This window comes from Agaricus bisporus (assembly GCF_000300575.1).
Source record: "Agaricus bisporus var. bisporus H97 unplaced genomic scaffold AGABI2scaffold_9, whole genome shotgun sequence".
In the NCBI taxonomy this organism is placed as follows: Eukaryota; Fungi; Basidiomycota; class Agaricomycetes; order Agaricales; family Agaricaceae; genus Agaricus; species Agaricus bisporus.
In genome coordinates, this window is record NW_006267372.1 from 1,611,526 (window position 1) to 1,629,088 (window position 17,563).

Consider the following 17,563-nt stretch of genomic DNA (forward strand, 5'->3'; position numbering starts at 1 on the left):
CTGTATTTGAAGACCCACTGCCAAAACATGTACAGGGTATCGGGAAATTCGGTCTGGAGAAGTAGATAAAATAAGAATCCTTCTGAAATAAAGTACTGTATGTTTCTCATTGTCGTAGCCCATGTCAACATCAACAACACACTCGACGATCAGGGTGGGAATCGGATCTTGCCGAAAGCGTTCCGCTGAATTTCCATCGGACGGTTCCTTTCGAGAGTCGACACCGGCCACGCTTTCAACTACTCAAACTGCTCCAAGAAAGATCCGGGACGGTTAGTAACAAGTCATATTGGTTTGCTAGTCAATCCCGGTGGTGGTCTAGGTCGATCTCGCCATCAGCGGAGTCTCGTTTAGATGACATTCCAACCCAAGTACTTATCAGCTATGAGGCCGCGGATTCTTAGTATCTCCCCTGCCTAGGGTGCAATGTAATCAAGTCTCACATCTGCCATTTTGTACCACTGGGAAATTACTGCTTGCATCATCCATTCGGCTGTGCTAAGTAGCACATGCGCGACATGCCTTCGAGTCGTGTCAAGCTATTCTTAAGCTGAAGGTTGAGCGTCTCGCGAGACGTTGTCTTTCGTTCTCTCCACCGTGTGGAATGCTCAAATACTTTCTGCACCTTCCCTGGCGCCTTCGACGTCCACCTTCTCCAAAACCACCTCAAGCAGACACCAGTAATGCGACTGACGTTCCCCCATCTTCTCCACCCCCCTCTCAACTCAGTAAGTCACAGCACGGCATGATAGTTTCCCCATTAACACTCTTAATCAATGTTAACCATGGCTTACCTCAAGGCGATCCTGTCGCTGCTGCTCAAAATATCTCCGGTGCTAATCAGCTCACCCATGACTCGCAACCCGTCACCTCACTAGTTCAATCCACGCAAGCGCTCAGCCCACACGGCTCGGTTGTTCCTCCACCTACACATCTTGTATCTCCTTCCAAGGCCTCTGACTTGGATACATCTCAAAATCAAGGTCTATTAGCCACTTCTAGACCGTCCACGGTGAGATCCCCTGACTCTCCTTGCAATGAAAGTCAATGAAATGCTTTTAGCCGTCTCTGCATCACCATCTACTGCGGTCGCAGGATGGAAAGCCAGGCAATCTTTATGTTCAGAACACTCATGAATCAAGGAACGTAGTTGTCGAAGGCAACATGAACCAAGGTTAGAAATATGTCCGTCACATACTTACACGTCGTGTCAATACTGACCGCTTCCGCCAGTATATTATTATGCAAATACTATCGTCAATGACTCGAATACGTGTAAGTGTCACTTTCAGCACACCTTCCTTCTACTGATTCAGTGGTCTAGTCATGGAAAAGCTTCTGGAGAGGACGATACTTGGGGCAGCCTTCGATTCTTCCGCTCGTGATCCGCCTCCACGATGTCATCCCGGAACCCGCTTGTCCATATTGGCACGGTGCCTAGAGTTCATTGTCAATGCCAGTGGCGAGAGAAAGATGCGCTGGGTCTTTGGTGCCGCCGGAGTCGGAAAGTCGGCCATCATGCAGAACGTCGCCGAATCCCCTCTTCCTTCCGTATCCAAGCGTGTTTCAATCTTCTTTTCCATCAACGGACGCAACGATGGCACCAAAACCATTATGACGCTTGCCTATCAGCTCGCTGCAAAGTGTGAATCATATCGTCAGTTTGTCGAATACGAGGTTACTCGTGACCCGTCCCTGCTTCAATCGTCGGTGTCAGTGCAGTTCCAAAAGTTTGTTATTGAACCCTTCATCCACCACCCCCAACTTAATTCTGCTGGTCGCGTCTTGATAATCATCGACGGCCTCGATGAATGTGACAAGTCGCGCACTCAAAGAGAGCTTCTCCAGCTCATTTCTGACTTCTGCTCCGCATGTCCGTCCTCGCCCATTGTATGGATCATTGCCAGTCGTCCGGAGGCTCATATCACGGCTTTCTTTGCTCAAGGCCAAGTCAAAGCTGTCTACGAGAAGGAGGAAATTTTGATTGATTCTGACGGAGCTCGTGATGACGTCGAAAATTTTCTTCGTAGCGAATTGACAAACATCCAACGCGAATTTTCTCTCAACCCTCAGTGGCCTCCGGAGCAGGATTTATGGAAACTGGCTAGTGCTGCGGGTGGGCTGTTCGTATACGCCGATACGGTCATCAAGCACATCGGTGATTCTGATTTTGGAAATCCAACCTCACAGCTCAATGACGTACCAAAGGTCATTGATGCCCATCCCCTGCCTGATGTCCGACAAGAGGAGCACCCGATGGCACGACTTGATGCGTTGTATGCCCAAATCCTCTCCAGTGTTCCAAAGAGAGGCATGGCAAATACACGAAAAATCCTATTGGCCTTGGTCTTGGAATCCAAAAAGAAGGAGCACCTTCAGACAGGAAACTTCCTCGTATTTTGTAACTGGTTGGTCATGACGTGCGATGATGCTTATGCTGCCATTCGCCCTCTTAATTCTCTTTTGAATTCCCCTAGTCGCGAGGAAGCTCATATGAAGGTGCTCCGGCCTTTTCATAAATCATTCATGGACTACATATCTGACCGCGCCCGATCCGAGCTTTTCACTGACATCGAACTCGAAGCTTACAACCTCACGGTCCAATGTTCCTTCAGGATCCTCGAGCAGGCTCCTGATGGCATTGATTTTCGTAATAACATTTACTCGTCCATTCGTGGCTCCGGATCCGTACCCGCGGGAGCTCTAGCGCACGGGCCTGGCACTGGTAGCAACATTTCGCTTACTTGGCCCGTTGGTGAAGATGTCCTCTGGGATGATCACGAAACGAGGTCGGAGATGTTTGAATTGGCTATCTCAAATGTTGTGGAGGGGCTTAGAGAAGGAGATCCAATATTTAGTACCAATTTCTGCATTGGTCTTTCAACAAGTCGATGGTATTCTTATAGAATTTAATATTTTCCATTGCTCAAGCTGCAAAGTTTGGTGTTTGCAAGTTCCTTCTTCTATTCTTCATGTGGTCATTCAACTGAACCTATACTTTAGGAGAAATCTCAACGCGATGAGCTCATGAAACATGGCTTATTGAAGCGGGTACCTACCAGCGCGCTTGATTCGACCTATATCGTCATATGGACCATCAAGCTGCAATTCGCTCGTCCCACTCAGACGACTGGAAATGTATCTAACCCGTGGTGCCAATTTTGTACAGTGAGTCAAGTGTTTATGTCTGAACAAATCCAATAATTATTGCTTTGCAGCATAAACGAACAGGTAATTGGGGAAGAGGCCAGGATGAGAACTGGACAACCGAGTTCGGACTTATCAATATTGGCATTAGCTACGAAGAACCTGCGAGTTACGCTTGTCCTTCCTGCTTGAAACGGCTGAAGCAACAACTAGTAGATTGCAAAACCCGATCTCCGGACCACCTCGTCACCATTCTGTTTACGTCGACCGGAACTTGCTTTGTAGAGTTTCAATTCATAGATTTGGATGATGGCGTGTCGGAGTGGACATAATGGTTTCTGTATGAGCTTTCGGAGGAGGAACGTAGAATTTTAGGAAGCACCGTGTAGTAGATAACCGTCTGGTGTCACCATTGTAATACAAGATTCCATTCTCATTCGAACTCAAACTTGCAAAGTAACTTTTTGAGGTAGATTTCGTATGCCATTCCGCCGCGGCGTCGCTCAATAGTACTCAACGATAGGAGGGCCGATTTATCATGTGCGAAGGAAGAGGACGTATGTAATCGTTAACTGGGTGCGTGACTTTGCATATCAGACACGACGCAAAGGCAAAAGACCTAACGACGGCAGCATTTTTCATGCGTCTTCGATTCATGCGTAGAAAGGCGGCTGTGTCTACCCTTTCATAGGGCGACCATTGTAGTGTTGGTCACGAATATTATTATCATTGACGAATGGGATTCTTCGATATGGCGGTGAACTGCCTCGTAAGAAACTCTATTACACGCACTCCGAACTCGACGGTAGACTTGATTAAGTTGTACTGAATTTGCACTTTTTGCTTGACATGGACCTTGCCCAATTTTTTGCCTTGAATTGATTCGCTTCCTCTCCAGGTTTGTATCCTGCGGGCCAAGTAGGAAGTTCCAGCAACGAGAAAACAAGACGGATGAATTGAATCGTACAAAAATCGTCATCGAGACACCATCGGATCTCTCAGTAACATCATGCCGTCACTGAAGACTATTTCTATTAATCCGCGGAGAGTCGAGCATCAATTGCTCAAAAATAGACACTGGTCCCTTGATTTGCGTCGGGGATCAATGCAAGGCGAGAGACTAGGCAAAAAATGGTCTTTCAAAATGGTATTTTCGAGGTTCTCGGAAAAGCCAAGGAATGGTAGTGGCTAAGCGGTTAGGCAGTGTTAAGGTTAAGAGCATCCGTCTGTTGTTGACGTCGTGACTGGCTCAAGTGGCAAAGGTAGTAAACACCTTGTTCCCGATTTATAAAGTAGTAACAGCCATTCCTGAATCATAACTCGTCAAGATGGTTGAAAAACAAAATAGATGAAAATGGCAAGCCCGAGAAACCCGTTAAGATACATTCTTCGAGCAGCTACCAGTCCCCCGAATTTCATAGAATTCCCCCAAGTGAGCGATTGTCCAGGTGACTCAGACAGCGCCGAAGCTAACGCGAACTCGAGTCGCTGATCAATCATCATTGATAGCCTATACGTACATGGTACTTCAGTAAACTCCATGTTTCGCCTCCCCCAACAAAATGGTCGCGAAGCTTGGAGTGTTACAGATTTTGATCACTGCCCGTCGGCCCGCCGGGATGTATTGCCTCAAAATTTGGCAAAAACCCTAGAAGGTATCTTTCGCTGTGGTCCTGTGGGTTGACCTTCACCGGCCTTCACCACAGTATCCAGCTTACTCCACGGAAACACCAGCAGTAGCCACACCTGATCGACAGCGTAAATGCTACCTACGTTTTGTGAGGGATATGATTGGTTGTTTCAGGGCAGTGTAACTCATCTTGATCCAATCGGATCCTGGAATCAACTTTCAATTGCAATCAGGTTATCGAAGTTATGATCGCGTCACTAGCGCAGTACTACCTTTTGAGTACCTACGGGCACATGGCCAATTCCGGTCAAGCTTTTTGCGAAACGCCTGGCAGAGGTACTGCCTACCAATTGAAGGAACCTGCGGCATTGATTTCGAAGGTTGTGGGCGGAAATTAATAACCGTTGTGGGGTACAGTACGATAGACATTATCGGTGGACTGTCTTGGAGTCGGGTGGACTCTGGAAGAAGAGTTACAGCAGGACGCGTCATTGCAGTCTTAACAGGTATGCTGGGCTGTTTTGAAGACTTCTACCTTACAGCGAGAGTGAATCATACAATGAAAGGATGTAAAACCTTCTATTCTTCTTGTTCTTTGGCGGCCGGAGGAACTGCGTGAAGTCATAGCCTTCGCATGTCACGCATGTGAGTGACAATGTCAGGGGAACACACAGCTTGCTGCTGTAGATCAGATGCGTCAGATTGGATTAGTAGTCGAACGCTCAACTATCGCTGCTCCGCTGGCTGAAACGTTGGTAAAAGAGACTCGTATGCGTATTTGTGTTGACTAACCGATCCAGGGTTTTCCTGAGCGGGTCCGAACGGAAAGTGGTGGCTAAACAACAAAGCTGATACATCCTCCCACGATGACACATTTGTGTATCTCCACCAGAAGTTCGGTTATGGGCGACCAGCGCTATGATGTTGATATAAAGATACCTGTGTCACCTACCTGTTGCACATCTAAATGACTTCACCAACACCCCCCTCCTCCCGTTCCTCAACTCCTTCCTCAGCGTCCAATTCGTCGTCGACTAGTACCCTCAAGACGTCTTCTCCCCTCAACCCCAAACGCGCCCTGGCCAGATCACCTCAACGGGTTTCAGAGCTGGAGGGCTTAGAAGGCATTCCTGAGCCTTCAACTTCTTCGAAAGGCTCTGTAGTCATCACACATCGGAGATCGGTTTCCCAGCCGCTATTGACGCTGACGTCAAGTCCTGTGTCCACGCTTACGGCTCTTCCGACCCAGCAAGAGAGCGGATTTCTCGAACTCACACGCACGCACTCGAAATCATCCGAACGTGTTGACGAGAGCGTATGGAGAAAGAAGATCAATGACATACTGGGAACTCCAAAGTCGGGCGCGAGCCAATCCCTGGCTTCATCTTGGTGGGAGAAGCAGGAAACTCCGAAAAAGCGAAAGCATCATTCTCCAGACGAGGAATATGCACGGAGTCACGCAAAGAAGGTGAGTTGCTCCTATTCTTCATTCTTTGGGCGCTGTGGACGATCTGCGGGCGGGTGCCGGTTAACTGTGACGTAACCTTGGATCGGTTAACTGTGATCGCCCCGGCCAGCGTTTCAATTTCAAAACCAAAGCTTACTGAGCGCGCCTTGTCTTCTAGCGCGTCGCTACAGCAGTCAAGTCCATCCTTGGCATTGCAGCCGATGTAACCCACGAACTTCTGGACATCGGAGGTGACTTTCTCGAGCTTGTACCAATCCCCGGTCTGGCTCCTGCAGCACGAACGTTACTTCAGATATGGGATGCTGTGGAGAACGTTGATGTGAGTATATCTGACTCTCTTGAGCTTTCCTCTTGGTACTCATCTCTATGCAGGTAAACGCCATGTCGTGTGTGCGTCTTACTGAGCGCTGCGCGGACACCCTAATTGCAGTTCGACAAGAAATCCACCAAGCAGGGGATTTAGTGACGGAAGAGCTTCAGTTACCACTTGAGAGACTGCAGGAGTACGTCTTGATGAACTTTTCCTGGATGTTAGCTAATCGTTCACCCAGTGCCTTCGAGCATGTTCGCAGGCTTATGGTCAAGGAAGCTAATAGGCCATTCATCAAACGCTACCTAAAACGTGATGATATCATGGGTGAGATAAGCGGCTGCGATACAGACATTAGGGAGGCGCTTGACGTGTTCAACGTATGTGTCGTCTTCCCGCTGTTTTGGCTCAATCATTGATCACAGATACCTAGATCTCCGTTTCGATCCGGATCCTCAAACAAACAAAGGAGTCAGAAATGCAACGACAAGCAGAGACGCGCAAGTTGTACGCAGCAATCCTTGAACAGCGGAAACAACAAGAGGCTGGCAATGCCTTGATGCTTACTGGCATATCCGAGCCTGCGACGATCGTATCTTCTCCTCCGCAAAGCCCTCAGCAGGTACGGGAATGTCCTACTTATGGTTCGCCGAAGGAGTTTACTGACTGACATCATACTTGTAGGACATCGTTGCTCCTCTGCCTGCCATTTCTGATAAGATGACTCCGGAGCAACTCAAATCATCTCTAGCTCAGCTCCAGTCCGTTCAGGATGTTACTGATCGGGCTCACGATGCGGAATATCTACGCCACCTGATGCGCCTGGCTCTTCAAACAAGTAACGACGCTGAAATGCTCGAACTATTCCAAATAAAGCGTCAAGAGATGCCTGACGCTATAAAGACGCTTCAAAGGGCCCTCGAACGAGTCATTGAACACGAACGGCAAGAAGCTCAAACTCCAACGGTCGAGAACAAACCGCCTATGAAGCGAAGGATGAGTACGAAGCTATCTGGACGCAGCATGCAGACAATGGATAGCTCGAGTAGTTCGAGCGGGAGTATAAGCTCATTGTCCGCAAAGGATACGTTGCATAGGGAATTCTTGGAGTGCGGAATCGATGCTTTGAGGCGGATGAGTCGAGGAGTTGAAACCAGTCTCCCAAGCTGGACAATTACCAAGTACGTTTCTCTTCCAATCTCTTACTTATGATCAACTTAAAAAAGTCGTATTTAGATTCGAGGTTGATCGTGATCAGAAGATAGGAATTGGTTACTTCTCTGACGTGTACAAAGGAAACTGGCGTGGCACCACAGTCGCCATCAAAGTCCTAGCAGATACCACACCACGTGAATTGTTCAGTCGGGAAGTTACCATATGGGAGACTCTCAAGCATCCGAACGTTCTGGAACTCTTTGGTGCTAGCAGTACTTCGGGAGACCCACCTTGGTTCTTCGTGAGTCCATATCTGAAGAATGGAAGTCTGGGCGAATTTTTGAGAAGGATCCATGGAATGGCGCACAATGATAATGGGAAGTTGAGTCCACAGCATGCTGTTGTCGGTCTACCTCCACCTAGGGGAGACCGGCAAGCTACTTTCCCGTTATGGCCAGGAGTCAACTCGCCAAAGCAATCTACCCCAGACAAAGTCGTATCTCCCATTCGTGATCTCAAGCATCCACGAAGTCGAGATCTACACCGATTTATATATGAAATTGCCAAGGGAATGGAGTATTTGCATAGTCAAAATGTTAACCATGGTGACTTGAAGGTAAGGGGCTTGTTGATATCTGATTTTCTTCCTCTGGATATTGATAGGGATACTTTTGCGTAGGCCGCGAACGTTTTGGTGGATGACAGGTTACATTGCGTGATTAGTGATTTTGGTCAGAGCGAGATGAAGACAGAAGCCTTCAATATCAGTGGCGCCCCGCCTCCTCGTCAGTGGATGAGTAATTCCCACCTGTTTGATTTGACTGATCGCAATGCTGTAGATGGTACTTTGCGCTGGCAAGCTCCCGAGCTAATGCGAGGGTCACCTCATCTTACGAAGGAAATGGACGTATATTCGTTTGCTATCTGTGCGGTGGAAGTGTTGGATTGGGGAAATATACCTTGGACATATGCCGATGATCTTGTCATATCTCGCCTCGTTCTAGGTAATGTTCCTTTCTTTCATTTTTGATCTGTTCACTCATTTCTGTTGAATCAGATGAAAGCGAACGTCCTGCGTTTCCTACAGGTTCTGTGTACCTCACACCGGCACTACAGAGTCTTATAATAGCTTGTTGGGATCAGGATCCTGCACGACGACCCCCTTTTTCGAAGATTGTAGTCGATATGAAGAGTATTCGCAGTTCGGTGGGAGTTACTTTGGAGGACAATAGTACCCCTCGACTAGTTACTCTGCCAGAACTTGATACCCACAACCTTAGTCGATCACCTGACTTGAGGCCACTTTCTCCGTTGCATTCGGATGATGATCAACGTGAGTTCAAGCTATACTCTACCTTAACTCCATTCTCTCGTGCTCAATCTTCTCCCGCAGTTAATTTATCAGACATTCATGATAGATACCCCCATACAGAACACTCTGTGCCTACACCAGACATCAAATTCCCCGAACCAATCGTATTTACGCCTAATCCCAGTAGACAATCTTCGATTTCTGCATCCACACTGTCTGAAATGTCTATAAAAAGTCCACATCGACCGCAATACGACGATGCAGCTTCTCCTCCACCTGAAAACGAGCTTCTGGCTCAGATAAGGAATGAAAGAAGATACCGCCTGCTTCTCACCCATGAATACCACCCCTCACGTGCGTTTGGTCCTTTCTATCTCCTCACATATCGTCACTTAAACGTTATTCTTTTTTTACAGTTAGCTTACCAGTATGGGAACCTACTCCTGTCGATCTGGGTGCTGTTGGCTATCTGTCAAAGCCCCGTGGCGCATTCGTTACTCTGTTCAACGCGTTTCACCCTCACAGATCTCATTTCGAGGCAGTTCGTGGACTGTCTTCGATTGAAGGATATGGTCGTGTGAATACTGGTAGTGAGCGGAAAGCGAAGAAAACCACCCTTTTGGATACCATTATGGGACTACTTAGTAAGACTAAGGGTGATGGTAATTTTCCGTACGTTCACTTCTTTTCCTCAAACCTTGTCAAGTTTCTGACGCTGTTCACCCCTATATTGTGGTGTATAGGCGAGCTGTCACTCGTCGTTACACATACCCACTCAAGGCGGGCCACCGAGCCGCGATTCTATGTGCAGAAACAACGGAGTACAGGTACATGCGTTCGGAACAGGGTGAACAACTCGCTGCTCCCAAACGATGGTTTAAAGCGAATGTGGATACTATATTGAAGATATTCGGTGTTCAGCATCAGATTCAGCGGGAGGACCTCTTTCTCAGTAGGTACCAAGTTTGGATATTGCGATGCCTAGTGCTAATTTTGGTTTTCTTTTTCGCCTAATAATTAGTTGTTGGTACCCTGCGAACGCCCAATTATGCTCTTTTGGTCAGTCACAATCACCCGGAAGGGCATGTAAGTCAACTATTTTGGTTTACGTATTAATATTGTCCTCATGTATTGATACGACAGGCTCACTTCAATGTGTTTGGTTCACCGAAGACGGGTCAACCATGGGGTATGTTCACCACCGACTCGGAATATGATGGGGCTGGGCCTCCAGTAGACGCTCCTGCAGAGACTTCTCGCCAATCGGCAAGCAAAGTTTCATCTCATAATGGAGAATGGGAGGCGATTTTGTTATCGCGTTTGCGGTTCAAACCTGATAGCTGTGAACCTACTACTCTTTGAATGTGATATTTCAAGGATATCACTATTGCTTATATTTATGGACCCCCTTTCATCTAGCATTTTGATACCTTAGCCCATATCATAATACCATAGCATTTTTGAACATGAAGTTTACTTCTCTTGTACTTCGGGTTCTCTAGAGGATATGCGTCTTCCATATCTGCAGTGATATCCGACGGAAGCTTTATGGAAAAGAAGGCGAAAGTTTCTTCGTACATGATCGATAGCAGAAATCTCTCGAAGGTACTCCTGAGCGCTGTGCGATTACAAACGCCGTTAAAAGGTGAGCGGCGGAAGCGACTAGAAACGTTCCTCATCACCTCGAGCCTTGACATAGTACGAAATGCGTTTCTTCACCACGTTGACCGCTATTATCGCATTGGCAACCCTTTCTATTGGCGCCCCACTTACAAGCCGCGACGTGATTAATGATATCACTGAGGCTAGGCAGGTTGTTGCAAATTTACGTGGACACCTGGGTGGCTCCGGCTTCAATGTGATAGTAAGTCGGTTCCAGCCGGACCGCACAGGAAACTTAATAGATTTCATGACCTCCTCTCGGCAGGCTTTGGCGAACGACGATTTGGCGATGACTACGATTCTTGACCGAATTACCAAAGATGCTTCGGTATGTAGGTTCTCGTGTTTTAATTTTCGTAGTGTCTGGAATTTGGAAAGGCTGAAGGCTGTGTAATCCATTGGTTCTTTTTCTATTCAGGATGTCAATGCGTTTAATGAGGCGGATGCTACCGAGATCATTTCCAGGACCAGTCAATTGGCTAGTGAAGTAGAAACCACTACTGCGGCTCTCATTGCAAAGAAGGATTCTGTACAGGGTATCTTCCGCAATGCCGTTGCGCAGGGTTTGCAGGTCATTATCAATCACGCGAAAGCGGCAGGGGATGCAGTCGTTAAAGACTGTCCGGTAAGGACATTTATTCCATTTGAAATTTCCTCGATGAAATTTAATTGATGCGGATCGTCTTGAAGGCCGACAAGAAAGCGGAGGCTAACAGGGTGTATCTCCGGATAGCAAACTCTTTATCCCAGGCGGAAAAAACCTTCGCTTCTTAACTCATAGCCGAGTATTATAAGCATGGATAGTGCTCGCCTGCATCAGATTTTCTTGAATGTACAGTCTTTTGATAAGGCCAGCCCTTAGATGTTGTAGTACAGTCCGACTTAGATACGATGATTATATAGGAGCAGACTCACTGGCTGGAACCTAACCAAACCTGTTAAGTGCCAGAAGATAAGAAGCATTATGAGACTGCTGGGGCAAAATCGATTTTCCTTGACACGCGGCATCATAGACTTGTGTATCTTTTCCATAAACCAAGCCGGTACTTCGGACTCGTGGTTGTACTTCTATTTATATGGCGGCTATTTATATCTAGGGATAGGTTACAACTTGCACTGCACCTACTAACTGTCCTCCTCCCATGCTAGCACAACATAGCCTTGAATACAGAATCAAAGTCTAGCCCCATTATCGATTCCATAATCCAGCGTCGGTTGAATGCCATATACTACATAAATGAGGCAACACCTCAATATAGGATCGTGACTATATTAAAGGCAGTGAATTCCCCTGCGACAGCAATATCAAAAAATTCAACTTGAGTGATGCCGGCTGATCCTAATGCAGAGATCGGGTTTAATTCTTCGTACAAGTTGAACACTATGATAAAGATGGAAGCGAGCCACTAGAACCAGAAAAGTATTGCTTGGAGGGCGAGTAGGAACGGTGAGAAACTTGTCCAAAATTATCACTTGTGTCCGGGAAGTGGCAAGTAGTGCGTTGTCGCTCTGTGGACGTTGTTTAGCCAGGGGCGAAACCTCGGATAACCGAAGTTTATCCTATTAACCTTTTCCACTGGCAATTTGACCTCTCGAGAGTTGCGAAAAATAAACAGCCGGAGGAGTGTGCCAATCGTCGGGGTTTGAACGAGGTCATTGTAGACACTCGGCCGACAAGTTGGGAAGTTTGATTTTCGTATCGACAACTTCTTGGAACCAAATAATTTACGGTTGAACAAGTTTTATTGACTGGCAGACTATTCATGGGCAATATTTGGTGTTATGGCAGTGGTGGGTTGAGGCACTAGTGGACGTCACACTGTGACTTGCGGTTGAAACCGTGAGATACACGGCCTCAACAAGAGCGTGAAATCGCGACATCTGGTTCGAAACCGAACAGGCCCAAGCTTGTGTGTACCATCAATTGATCTACTCGGGCCGTGAGACTCATGGTTGCTGTCACCCGCCACGCCAAACTCATTTCTTCTGCCGCTTAAACACACTTGGGGTCTGGACCATCTCTGTACTGATGAAGTCATTTCAAAAATCCATTGTTCCGTCAACTTTCCGGCCCCGTGTGAGGTTCGTGGTCACGCCAATTGACCGGATCTTATAAAACTAGCCCTCCCTCGATGGATCGTCTGGGTTCAAAATGTCCTTTGTATCTCCTGCGATGCCCTCATCAAGTTCAGCCTTTGTTACCCATCCAGCCCTCCGTGCGTTCTTCTGGACTTGTCTTTTGTCTCTGAATCGAGGACTTACTCTGGCGAAGATATTCGAGATGCCCATGATGCTCACGTCGTTCTAGAAGCTGTAAGGCAAAATGTTTTGCCGCTCATCAAAAGGCGCCTACTCGCGAGCGAAAGAGAACAGCTTCAGAGTGGACACGTATATGTCTGGGAAGAGGCTCAAGACGACGGTGGTTTGCTACGCTGGACCGACGGTCGCCGATGGTTGGTATCTTTTTTTATTGTCATGTGCACACTTTTCTTACTGTTTCGGTAGGTCGCAAAGTAGAATGAGAGGCGATTATCTATTTTACGAAGAGAAAATTGAAACAACTCAAGAGGAGAGGGATGCCAAAGCTGCGCGACGGTATGTCCCTACGCTTTCCCCAGGTCAGAAGTTCCTGTAACTCATGGTTTCCATCATGATAAGGGCATGCCGAGCATCGGATCCGAGCGTAATCATACCCCCGCCAGTCAGAAGGAAAGACAGGCCATCAAAACCAAATGGGCTAACAAAACAAACATATTCGGTGACAGTTCATCTGCCAGGAACCAGTGAAATCAGGAAATGGCACGTTGTCGCATACTTCTCGGTATGTGGGTATTCTGGGAGATGAGCGCGTTCTCACTGCACTAGCAGGGTTCTGATTTTTCCCGCTTGCCAGTGATAGAGCGCTATGATTATCTTCGGAATATTCGTGTGCCGAACGGTGTTTTCATCAGCAACAAGAATCTTTGTGGTAAACCCGATCGGCCGTCGTATGCCTCTGACGACAGCGAGATTTACGATGACCCCCCTCCAACATTGGTTTACGCACACCACCACGGGTTGTCCGTAAACTTTCCTGCAATGTCATCATTACAACCAGCTATCCCACCTTACGCCACCTCCGGCTCGAGAAGACCGCTTCCTTCTATCAATTCCCTTGAACCTGCCCAAGAAGCAAGGAAACCAGTCCTTCCTACTCCTCGAAATAGTTCACAGCAGAAAGGGTCCCCTACTGCCTATGCGCCCCTGTCTTCCGAAGATCGCCGAGTGCTAGACAGTTTCCGCGTCGTGCTATAAGCCTGATCGAGTGCTTGATTCCTGTTCCTGATAACACATTTCACCACAGCAACATTATACCACTAGATGTACGGCAATACACAATTGATTTCATGCACGCGGTCATTGCGGAATTCATTCATTCAAACAAGTGTGCATTCAATAGACTAGTGCTATATTCCGTATCTGGTATCCGATTCAGTGGATGTTTTGGCCCGGCATAAAAGAAGCGTTTTAGAGTGGGCGACACTAAGTCCGTGAATCATGGGAAGATCTAATAAAGACAACCTCTAGGGCGCTCCTCGAGGTCTATTCCCGATTTCATTTCACTCCGTTATGTGACCTCAGGGAGGTTTTACCTCAAGTTCTATTAGTTTTTCGCCTCACCTTTACCCCCGATTTTCCGAATCTCGGCTGCAGACCTGTGACCAAGGGCCAAGACGAAGATCATAACCGTTTTATATATCACGGAAGGTGGAGACTGTACCCGGTATGAGCAGGGTATGAGAGTGTATGAACGACTCGCCGAAACCGTCCCGTTTCCCGAAAGATGTATCACGCATTATTGAAGGGACTTCTGATGATTATTCCTGATACGAAACTGCACAAGATAACGGCCTAATCTTGTTCGGAAATCGATGTTGGGCTGCGAAACGCATGGAGATGGTCATGCCGACCTGGCTAACTTCCCCATTTGACTTTACCAGGGAACAAGGAACATGGAAAAGAGTAGCCCACGTTGATACTTTGGAATTTTCGGAATCACCTGGGGTCTCAAGATCTCACCAGCGTAAGTAAAAGAGCTGATGGCCGCCTTAACGTAAATTTCGGTGCTATATTTTTTGCGCAGAATGCCCCGATAAAGCCCCGAAATATAGACCCGATGAGTGGAAAGTTGACAGAAAAAATAGAACCGCCACGCATGCCTGCCCGAGGATCGCAAGTTTCAGATTTCATATGAAGGCGGTCAGATGGATCGAGAGCTCAACTTGCTTGGTTTAATCTCTAGACCTAGACCTTTCTCATTTTTCGCCCTGAACCTCCGAGTGTACCGACTAATGACTAAGTTGCTTTGTCAGCAACTTGACGGGTCCAGACAAGGGACATGAAGGCATTAAAAAACCATATCATCCAGACAGACAGCGAGTCGGCCTCTCATCGGGTGCAGTGCAGCCCTCGTGAGAAAGGTTTAAAGTCCAGACCCAACGCCACCCTTAATTATTAGCCACGACGGCTTCCGGATCAGCCACTTAGAACACAAGTTACCGACATGTCACGCACAGTGACCATATGTGCCTCGTCCTAAGGCTTAGTATTGGTACTCTAATTCTGTCACTTCAGAACCAAGTCGAATTAGGCTGCGGCTAAGCGATTAAGCCTTCTGATAAGCCTCTTCGCAAGGGCGAAATCCGCGCAAGGTGGCACCCACATGTGTATCACTATACGTGACACGATACCATTGGACGTCGAGTGTCACAACATCAACGTCTCTTCACGTCTCCCATCTACTACGCCATGAGAGAGATACTGTATCTGCAATTGGGCAACTACTCTAATCATGTTGGAACCCACTTTTGGAACATGCAAGATGAATACAGAAGTCTGGACATGAACGAACAGGATGATGTTGATACCACAATCTCGTTTACGGAGCGGTACAATTTAGATGTGCGCGCTAATCAATCGTTTCCATGACCCGAGTTCTTACCCAGCTTTCAGGGGTCTTATACTCTTTATCCGAGGGTAGTAATATTTGATCAAAGAGGTTTGCGGTGGTTTTAACGACAACTTATATGTATCTCACTTTGTAATAGAAAATTTCGGGACTCTTGCACAGTCAAATGCACTTGGCGCCACAAGCGAGATCCAACCCTCTCCAGGCCTATGGCATGTCTCCTATCATTTGAATTGCCACCCTTCTAATTACTGAGTTTGGGCAGGAATCATTCAATTGACGAAGTTCGACAGAACCAGATAACGAAAAGCACTTATCATATGCAGATGGAAGAAGAAGATCCATCAGATCCTCCTCACATGGCCGGCGCCACCAACGTCCAAAATATACGTTATTGGTCAGATTACAGCCATGTGTACTATCTTCCTCGAAGTATTCAACGTGTGCCAAATGTACTACATTGGGAAAATCCCGGAGAAGACTGGAAGCAAAGTCAAAATCAATTTCACCGGTATAACGAGGTGAGAGCCAATTTCTGCGAAGACTTCAAAATTGGATATAAGATGATTAGGATAATGATTTGATGGACACGTCAATTCGTTTGTTCCTTGAAGAAAGTGATAACATTCAGGTTCATATTCTGGACGATTTGATTCGTCTTACGTCTAAAGACATGATAGGGCATTCAACTTACGAATGACGTATCCAACTTCGGAGGTTTCTCCGCCGCTCTCCTCACAAAAATGACTGACGAATTCATGAAAACTCCTGTATTGGCATTTCCGATACTATCAACCAATATGATCGACTATAAGGACGATGTGCGTTACTCCCACTTCATACTTACGACATGGAAGCAAAATTCAAGTGTGTCAGAAACGAAGCACTAGACAAATTCTCAATGAGGCTTTTCATCTACGTTGTTTGAAAGAGATGGCCTCATTGTCATTACCATTCAGATCTCCACAGCTGTGGCCAGAACATGCCTGGATGCAACTAGACGCCCTTAGGGTGAGTAAAATTACCCTCACATGTAAAGCTTATCAGGTAACCCCTATACCATCATTGCAGACATCTTACTATTCTTCGAGTCTAATATCAGCCCACGTGGAGAATGTAACGTTCCCTCTACGGTCGGTGATTTATCTCCCTCTCAAGAGTGTATTGAACTTTGCCAAGAACAAGGAGTGCTCTAGATAACATAGACGCCTTTGGAGCGCACCTTACTGATGCCGAAGGGTTACCGTCATTCGCTGAGATCAGTGGGGTAATACCGGTTCAAGACAGAACTAACTTCGGTCATAACTTGGTGAATTACTCGACGTTTGCTCCTGTAAGTCTTCGCGTTTCACCCTGGTTCTAATAATTCTTGACTCCCACAGGGAGGGGTTCTGTATTCTATCCGGGATGTCATTCGAGGATTCGATCCCTCAGATCGCCAAAAGTATGATAAATGGCTCGGTGAAGGTGTTTCAGGTATTAAGCTGAAAACGTAAGGAGGCTTTTAAGATTCAGTTTTTCTGATTTGACCTTCCATCGACAGGATGCAAGCCCCAGGACAGCCTTCAACTGCACCGGTTCGATCGCTTCTTCCTAAAGGTATTCAGTCTCTCACAGGCCTCGACTTCTCTCATGCTTCTCGATGATTGATATCTTCCTCATTCATCGTTAGCCACAGATTTGGTAAAATCATATTCCCGGGCTTCCACTAGCAGCAATCTGGGGCGCATGTTCAAAGAATATGCTTCTTTCCTGGATAGATCCTTAAGACGTCGGACTGCTAGTATAATGTCAGCGGATATTGACATCGACGAAATACGTGAACTAGTCAATGACCTATGGGTTATCCATGATCAATATCCCGTTGAGGAAGAAAATAATGATCTGGGGGATGAAATCATCGATGACGATGAGGATTCATAGCGATTTTT

General features: G+C 46.9%; 5 protein-coding genes across 5 annotated transcripts; all 5 read left to right on the plus strand.

The window, feature by feature from the left end:
* Nucleotides 1–604: 604 nt before the first annotated feature.
* AGABI2DRAFT_120925 (hypothetical protein) lies at nt 605–3,479 on the plus strand (the record flags this gene model as incomplete). The annotated part of the gene is made up of 8 exons (XM_006464085.1): nt 605–728; nt 801–1,012; nt 1,063–1,174; nt 1,234–1,275; nt 1,325–2,875; nt 2,932–2,945; nt 3,004–3,168; nt 3,219–3,479. The coding sequence occupies 8 exons, from the start codon at nt 605–607 to the stop codon at nt 3,477–3,479; spliced, it is 2,481 nt and encodes an 826-aa protein (XP_006464148.1).
* Nucleotides 3,480–5,744: 2,265 nt separating this feature from the next.
* Nucleotides 5,745–10,553, plus strand: AGABI2DRAFT_187489 (hypothetical protein; the record flags this gene model as incomplete). The annotated part of the gene is made up of 14 exons (XM_006464086.1): nt 5,745–6,245; nt 6,403–6,564; nt 6,618–6,748; nt 6,797–6,935; nt 6,989–7,177; nt 7,276–7,736; nt 7,792–8,326; nt 8,390–8,495; nt 8,550–8,714; nt 8,768–9,376; nt 9,439–9,694; nt 9,766–9,974; nt 10,044–10,108; nt 10,166–10,553. 14 exons carry the CDS (start codon nt 5,745–5,747, stop codon nt 10,382–10,384), a joined length of 3,747 nt encoding a protein of 1,248 aa, XP_006464149.1. The 3' UTR covers nt 10,385–10,553.
* Nucleotides 10,554–10,659: 106 nt separating this feature from the next.
* On the plus strand, nt 10,660–11,686 carry AGABI2DRAFT_194710 (hypothetical protein). The gene is made up of 4 exons (XM_006464087.1): nt 10,660–10,886; nt 10,950–11,012; nt 11,103–11,309; nt 11,375–11,686. Exons 1-4 carry the CDS (start codon nt 10,728–10,730, stop codon nt 11,456–11,458), a joined length of 513 nt encoding a protein of 170 aa, XP_006464150.1. The 5' UTR covers nt 10,660–10,727; the 3' UTR covers nt 11,459–11,686.
* A 1,171-nt stretch (nt 11,687–12,857) lies between these two features.
* Nucleotides 12,858–13,978, plus strand: AGABI2DRAFT_74733 (hypothetical protein; the record flags this gene model as incomplete). The annotated part of the gene is made up of 5 exons (XM_006464088.1): nt 12,858–12,900; nt 12,957–13,137; nt 13,190–13,279; nt 13,343–13,505; nt 13,553–13,978. The coding sequence occupies 5 exons, from the start codon at nt 12,858–12,860 to the stop codon at nt 13,976–13,978; spliced, it is 903 nt and encodes a 300-aa protein (XP_006464151.1).
* Nucleotides 13,979–15,472: 1,494 nt separating this feature from the next.
* AGABI2DRAFT_75156 (hypothetical protein) lies at nt 15,473–16,832 on the plus strand (the record flags this gene model as incomplete). The annotated part of the gene is made up of 7 exons (XM_006464089.1): nt 15,473–15,625; nt 15,677–15,722; nt 15,772–15,848; nt 15,926–16,153; nt 16,204–16,263; nt 16,313–16,457; nt 16,501–16,832. The coding sequence occupies 7 exons, from the start codon at nt 15,473–15,475 to the stop codon at nt 16,830–16,832; spliced, it is 1,041 nt and encodes a 346-aa protein (XP_006464152.1).
* Nucleotides 16,833–17,563: the final 731 nt, after the last annotated feature.